General features: G+C 38.7%; 1 protein-coding gene across 1 annotated transcript; it reads left to right on the top strand.

The window, feature by feature from the left end:
• The first annotated feature begins 6,081 nt into the window (after window positions 1-6,081).
• LOC129657500 (protein AMN1 homolog) lies at window positions 6,082-7,011 on the top strand. Its single transcript, XM_055587748.1, is given in 2 exon segments — window positions 6,082-6,647; window positions 6,649-7,011. Coding segments are annotated over 2 exon segments (774 nt in total). The 5' UTR covers window positions 6,082-6,135; the 3' UTR covers window positions 6,911-7,011.
• Window positions 7,012-8,122: the final 1,111 nt, after the last annotated feature.

Genomic DNA, 8,122 nt, shown 5'->3' on the forward strand with positions numbered 1-8,122 from the left:
TGCTACAACAAAATAAAGAAAAAAAAAAAGTAAGCTTTGTTGCATGAAAAAGCTTAAACCAGAGAATTACTGCACTGCCTTGGTTATATGAAATATACTGCGTAATCTGGAAGGTAAAAACAAAACATTAGGTTAGGGGAAAAATGATCTTTCTGTTGCCAAGACATACACATACCCTTTATGCTTGTATAGATATCTGTACAGTTTCATGCACTCTCTTAGAAGCATCCTAACTCTGAAGGAAGTTCCCATAGAGCAGTATGTGTATCCCAGCAGTGTGTGAATCATTTCTCTTATCTAATAATTCCTTACAAATGTACCTTGGCTGTTCTTTGACTTTCTTCAAAGGTGAGACTCACAATGGGGCATTAATTTTGTCTGCCAAATATATTTTTAAAAGTTGTTTGTTTTTCTGCTCTATAGCTTAGCTAGAAGTTCATGACTCCATGAGAGAGAAGAAAGCAACATTTATATTAAAATGCTAAGAAAAATAAATTTCTCATGTTTAAGTCCATATTTTTTTTTAAAAAGCAGGAGTTCTTGTCATTGTTTTACATAGGATAAAAGAACAATTATTTAAGATGAGTTATACAGGAAAACGGAGAAGGCACTGGCACCCCACTCCAGTACTCTTGCCTGGAAAACCCCATGGACAGAGGAGTCTAGTAGGCTGCAATCCATGGGGTCGCTAAGAGTCGTGTCACTTTCCCTTTTCCCTTTCATGCATTAGAGAAGGAAATGGCAACCCACTCCAGTGTTCTTGCCTGGAGAATCCCAGGGATGGGGGAGCCTGGTGGGCTGCCGTCTATGGGGTCACACAGGGTCGGACACGACTGAAGCGATTTAGCAGCAGCAGCAGCATACAGGAAAAAATAACCATTATTTAAAATAAAAATGATTAAACAGTTTAGAAGTATTACTTATTGCCATTACTTCCCAAGTATTAAGGATAATCCAAACAGAAAAACCATATGCAGGCAGCTTATACAATTCTGACTACTTGCCAATTTAACCTAAAAATGATAGAAATTAATTATATAGAACTGTTGATAAACATAACCTTTACTGCATGAAAATTACAATTATTTCACTACAGTATCTAACATAACCAGTAACTTAATAAATGTCAATTATTTAGCATTCTTGATCAGGTTACATAAACAAAATGTGTAGGCATATAAATGCTCCAAGTTAAGTTCTAATACAACAGGAAAAGCAATACTTTCCTAACACATCATGTTTTCCAAATTATAAGAGATCATTTATAAAAAAAATCTAATAGAGAAATATATACCTCTTTTATTTAAAGTCTTCAATTTAAACAAACATACATTTCTGGTAATCTGTTTGTTAGCTAGTTAAATTAATTTGAGGACCATAAAGAAGGTTGAGCCCTAAAGAATTGATGCTTTTGAACTGTGGTGCTGGAGAGGACTCTTGATCTCATGGAGATCAAACCCATCAATCCTAAAGGAAATCAACCCTGAATATTCATTGGAAGGACTGATGCTGAAGCTCCAATACTTTGGCCACCTGATGCGAAGAGCTGACTCGCCATAAATGATCCTGATGTTGGGAAAGATTGAGGGCAAAAGAAGAAGGGGGCGACAGAGGATGAGATGGTTGGATGGCATCACTGACTCAATAGACATGAGTTTGAGCAAACTTAGGGATACGGTGAAGGAAAGAGAAGCCTGGCGTGCTGCAGTTCATGGGGTTGCAAACAGACACAACTTAGTGACTGAACAACAAATGTTACACTCACTACTTTGAATCTGTAATAAAAGATTGTTACCCTGTGTTAGAACTTTAAAATATTTTAGCACTATAAACAGTAATAGTCTAAGAATCCATGGCCCATTACTTTGTTTTCTTTAGGCAAAACTGCTAGCATGCCATGGTATGGTATGTCTATAAGGGAAGTCTATTACAAAACATTGATAAGGAAAACACAAATTGCCAAGCTATCACTATAAATTTTTGCTTTCTTACATAATCATTACATATTTTTCTGATTCCTATATTTTCTGTTATTTATTCCATTTCTCTTATTTCATCAATATAATTTGTCATTGATGAGGTATAATTTTAATGATGAGCAGTCTGGGAGCCAGTTCTCCTGACCATGTGCTAGAATGGGAACAGGGAGAAACAGCTATAGACAGCATTTACTAAATGAACCCTGGAGAAAAATCAGAATCCAATAGACCTCTTCACTTTCCTAAAAATGAGGGTATAGAATTAGAGCATATGTTCATATATAAATGAATTTTAAGAAAGAAATTCTCAATTGAGTATTTGTGAGTCTTCCGTGGGCTAAGCACTCTCAAAGACTAAGTTTTCATTTCTGAAACAAACCATGCTCCCCACCTTTAACTGGTGGGCTTTTTAAATTGCAGAGAATGTGCTCATAAGGAGTAATGTTGCTTCAGTGGGTGAAGTATTTTTGAAGGTATATGTAATTTTCATGTAAGATATTGAGTTCTTTTTTCATAGCACTCATAATTTTGGTTTTTATTTTGTATCGAGGTCTAGCTGATTAACAAATGTTGTGATAGCTTCAAGTGAATGGCAAAGGGACTCAGGCATACATATCCATGTATCCATTCTCCCCCAAACTCCCGTTCCATCCAGGCTGCCACATAACATTGAGCAGAGTTCCATGTGCTATACAGTAGGTCTTTATGGGTTATCCATTTTAAATATAGCAGTGTGTACAGGCAACTATAAGTTCATCCTCTAAGTCTGTGAGTCCCTTTCTATTTAGTAAGTTAATTTCTATCATTTCTTTCTAGATTCTACATATAAGGGATGTCATACAATATTTCTCTTTCTTTGTCTGACTTACTTCACTCAGTATGACAATCTCTAGGTTCATCTGTGTTGCTACAAATGGCATTATTTCATCCTTTTTAGCGGCCGAGTAATATTCCACTGTGCAAATGTACTACATCTTTTTTTATCCATTTCTCTGCTGATAGGCATTTAGGTTGCTTCCATTTGTTGGCTATTGTAAACAGTGCTGCAGTGAACCGTGGGGTGCTTATATCCTTTTGGATCATGTTTTTCTCCAGATATATGCATAGGAGTGGGATTGTAAGGTCCTATGGTAGCTCTAATTTTAGTTATTTAAGGAATCTCTATATTGTTCTCCATAGAGGCTATACCAATTTACATTATATTTACTGTTTGCGGATGTTTGATGATAACCATTCTAGCCAGTGTAAAGGGATATCTCATTGTAGTTACTCCTAGAGGAAAACATAGGCATCACTCTCTCGGACATAAATTGAAGAAATATATTTTTTGCTCGATCTCCTAGAATAATGCAAATAAAACAAAAATAAACAAATGGGATCTACTTAAACTCAAGCCTGAATTGGATGGAGCTAAAATAAAGATGTAAACATCCTAACTCATCCACTGAAATCTTCTTAAAAGGCTAGAGCAGTGGCTGTTCAGTGCTGGGGCGACCATGAGGAGATACCCCACATCCAAGAAAGTATGGAAAAGCACTAGACCATTCAGGTATAACATAAATCAAATCCCTTAGAATTATACAGTGGAAATGACAAATAGTTTCAAGGGATGAGATCTGATAGAGTGCCTGATGAACTATGGACAGAGATTTGTGACATTGTACAGGAGACAGGCATCAAGACCATCCCCAAGAAAAAGAAATGCAAAAAAGGAAAATGGCTGTCTGAGGAGGCCTTACAAATAGCTGTTGAAAGAAGAGAAGCAAAAAGCAAAGGAGAAAAGCAAAGATAAAACCATTTGAATGCAGAGTTCCAAACAATAGCAAGGAGAGATAAGAAAGCCTTCCTCAGTGATCAGTGCAAAGAAATAGAGGAAAACAATAGAATGGGAAAGCCTAGAGATCTCTTCAAGAAAATTAGAGATACCAAGGGAACATTTCATGCAAAGATGGGCACAATAAAGAACAGAAATGTTATGGACCTAACAGAAGCAGAAGATATTAAGAAGAGGTAGCAAGAATACACAGAAGAACTATACAAATAAGATCTTCATGACCCAGATAACCATAATGGTGTGATCACTCACCTAGAGGCAGACATCCTGAAATGCAAAGTCAAGTGGGCCTTAGGAAGCATCATTATGAACAACTCTAGCAGGTGTGATGGAATTCCAGTTGAGCTATTTCAAATCCTGAGATGATGCTATGAAAGTGCTGCACTCAATATGCCAGCAAATTTGGAAAACTCAGCAGTGCCCACAGGACTGGAAAAGGTCAGTTTCATTCCAATCCCAAAGAAAGGCAATGGCAACTCGTTTCATACATGATATTTTACATGTTTCAAGTCCAGGTTCGATGCACGATACTGGATGCTTGGGGCTGGTGCACTGGGACGACCCAGAGGGATGGAATGGGGAGGGAGGAGGGTTCAGGATGGGGAACACATGTATACCTATGGCGGATTCATTTTGATATTTGGCAAAACTAATACAGTTATGTAAAGTTTAAAAATAAAATAAAATTTAAAAAAAAAAAAAAGAAAGAAAGGCAATGGCAAAGAATGCTCGAACTACTGCACAATTGCACTCATCTCACATGCTAGTAAAGTATTGCTCAAAATTCTCCAAGCCAGGCTCCAACAGTACATGAACTATGAACTTTCAGATGCTCAAGCCGGATTTAGAAAAGGAAGAGGAACCAGAGATCAAATTGCCAACATCTGTTAGATCACCAAAAAAGCAAGAGAGTTCCATAAAAATATCTACTTCTGCTTAATTGACTATGCCAAAGCCTCTTACTGTGTGGATCACAACAAACTGTGGAAAATTCTTAAAGAGATCGGAATACCAGAATACCTGACCTGCCTCTTGAGATCTCTGTATTCAGGTCAGGAAGCAACAGTTAGAACTGGACATGGAACAACAGACTGGTTCCAAATTGGGAAAGGAGTACACCAAGGCTGTATAGTGTCAACCTGTTTATTTAACTTATATGCAGAGAACATCATGAGAAATGCTGGCCTGGACGAAGCACAAGCTAGAATCAAGATTGCTGGGAGAAGTATCAATAACCTCAGATGTGCAGATGACACCACCCTTATAGCAGAAAGTGAAGAACTAAGGAGCCTCTTGATGAAAGTGAAAGAGGAGAGTGAAAAAGTTGGCTTAATACTCAACATTCAGAAAACGAAGATCATGGCATTGCAAATAGATGGGGAAACAGTGGAAACAGTGGCAGGTTTTATCTGTTGGGGTGGCCTCCAAAATCACTGCAGATGGTGACTGCAGCCATGAAATTAAAAGATGCTTGCTCCTTGGAAGAAAACTTATGACCAACCTAGATTAAAAAGCAGAGACATTACTTTGCCAACAAAGGTCCTAGTCAAAGCTATGGTTTTTCCAGTGGTCATGTATGGATGTGAGAGTTGGACTATAAAGAAAGCTGAGTGCCGAAGAATTGATGCTTTTGAACTGTGGTATTGGAAAAGACTCCTGAGAGTCCCTTGGACTGCAAGGAGATCCATCCAGTCCATTCTGAAGGAGATCAGTCCTGAATATTCATTGGAAGGACTGATGTTGAAGCTGAAATTCCAATACTTTGGCCACCTGATGCAAAGAACTGACTCATTGGAAAAGACTCTGATGCTGGGAAAGATTCAAGGTGGGAGGAGAAGGGGATGACAGAGGATGAGATGGCTGGATGGCATCACTGACTTATGGACATGAGTTTGAGTAAGCTCCAGGAGTTGGTGATGGACAGGGAGTTCTGGTGTTGCAGTCCATGGGGTCACAAAGAGTCGGACATGACTGAGCTACTGAACTGAACTGAACTAATTTCAAAAGCTTTTGCACAGCAAAGGAAACAATAAACAAAATAAAAAGACAACCCACAGATTGGTAGAAAATATTGTCAAATGATGTGACCAATAATGGATAAGTCTCCAAAATTTACAATTAGCTCATGACACTTAACAGCATCAAAACAACCCAATCCAAATAGGTCTTCTTGGGCAGAAGACCTAAACAGACATGTATACAAAGAAGACATACAGGTCACGAGGGACTACACATTGCGCTGGAGGCAGGAGTTGACAGATGGTCTGTGGCTGAATCTCCGCAGCCTCGGGACCGTGGAAGAGGCTCCAAAGGGCGGCCGCGATGCCCAGCCCCCAGCGGGTCAGTCAGCTCCTGGACCTATGCCTTTGGTGCTTCATGAAGGATATTTCTAGATATATCACAGACATTAAGCCTTTGCCACCCAACATAAAAGATAGACTCATCAAAATTATGAGCGTGCAGGGGCAGATAACAGATTCAAACATAAGTGAGATTTTACATCCTGAAGTCCAAACTCTAGATCTACGAAGCTGTGATATTTCAGATACTGCTCTCCTGCACCTATGTAACTGTAGAAAACTGAAGAAATTAAATTTAAATTCCTCAAAAGAAAACAGAATTTTCATAACTTCAAAAGGAATAAAAGCTGTGGCTTCATCTTGTTCTTACCTGTATGAAGCTTCTTTGAAAAGATGCTGCAATCTCACTGATGAAGGAGTCCTTGCTCTTGCACTCAATTGCCGGCTGTTAAAGATCATTGATTTAGGAGGCTGCTTAGGTATTACTGATGTGTCCTTGCAGGCATTAGGAGAAAACTGTGCATTTTTGCAGTGTTGATTTTTCAGCCACTCAGGTATCTGACCATGGTGTGGTTGCGCTTGTTAGTGGACCTTGTGCCAAGAAATTAGAGGAGATTCATATGGGGCATTGTGTGAATCTGACTGATGAGGCTGTAGAAACTGTCCTTACTTGCTGTCCTCAGATATGTATATTACTCTTCCATGGATGCCCTCTAATAACAGATCATTCACGAGAAGTCTTGGAGCAATTAGTAGACCTGAACAAACTAAAGCAAGTGATGCGGACTGTGTATTGATGCTCACTGAAGCTTATCAAATCTATGATCTTCATACTACTTTCCCTGGAAACAGTGGTCTCAGAGATTGGCTTTCCAGTAGTATGATTTATGCTTTGAAGTTAATCTGGCTTTTAAACATTTTAATAGTGCTTTTATTTCTATATAAAAGTTTGTTGATGAGTGAGTGTTCTTGAAAAGGCAATTATAGCATGCCCTCTGATATATTGGGGGAGGGTATTGTTTTCTTCTTAAATAAGAACGTTTTTAAGTTACCTGTTTCCCCTGGAAATTTCCTTCTAACTAGATATTTGAGCTTCTATAAGAGATATGTATCACTGTGGATAAACAGGAGAATTCTAAGTTCTTTCTAAAAGCGTAGTTACCTTCCTAGCTGTTTTCTGGCTACTGCCTTCCAAAGTATTTAAATGTCCACTGGCCAAAAAGCAAAGCTGAATATCAGGCCTGTATATTCTTCACAAAAATTATTATTTCAATGAAACAAAGAAATGTAATAGTTTAATGTCATAATCTCAGATATCATACCTTAGCCATTTAGCATATGAGTGATACTGAGGCCTTTGCCCGGCCACTTATTACATTGATTTTTATGGCTACTTTCCCCCAATACATGCTATTCATCTACAAACTTTCTTCCTTAAAAACTGCATTCAAGAACATGTTCAGTTCAGTTCAGTTCAGTCGCTCAGTCATGTCCAACTCTTTGCGACCCCATGAATTGCAGCACGCCAGGCCTCCCTGTCCATCACCAACTCCCAGAGTTCACTCAGACTCATGTCCATTGAGTCAGTGATGCCATCCAGCCATCTCATCCTCTGTCGTCCCCTTCTCCTCCTGCCCCCAATCCCTCCCAGCATCAGAGTCTTTTCCAATGAGTCAACTCTTTGCATGAGGTGGCCAAAGTACTAGAGTTTCAACTTTAGCATCATTCCCTCCAAAGATATCCCAGGGCTGGTCTCCTTCAGAATGGACTGGTTGGATCTCCTTGCAGTCCAAGGGACTCAAGAATGTGTAAGAATGAGTAAATATGAAATAGCGTCACAGCGATTGTATCCTGAAGCTCTACTGGTTTCACATTGTGAAATAAACAACAGCGGTCTTAGTTTTCAAATGAAATATATTACTATCCATAATCACAAAATTCTCTAAAATATACCATGCTTAAACTATCCCCAAATTCACCATATTCCCTATGCCAAAAGCCTTTGTCAG

This window comes from Bubalus kerabau, chromosome 7, assembly GCF_029407905.1.
Source record: "Bubalus kerabau isolate K-KA32 ecotype Philippines breed swamp buffalo chromosome 7, PCC_UOA_SB_1v2, whole genome shotgun sequence".
Lineage (NCBI taxonomy): Eukaryota > Metazoa > Chordata > Mammalia > Artiodactyla > Bovidae > Bubalus > Bubalus kerabau.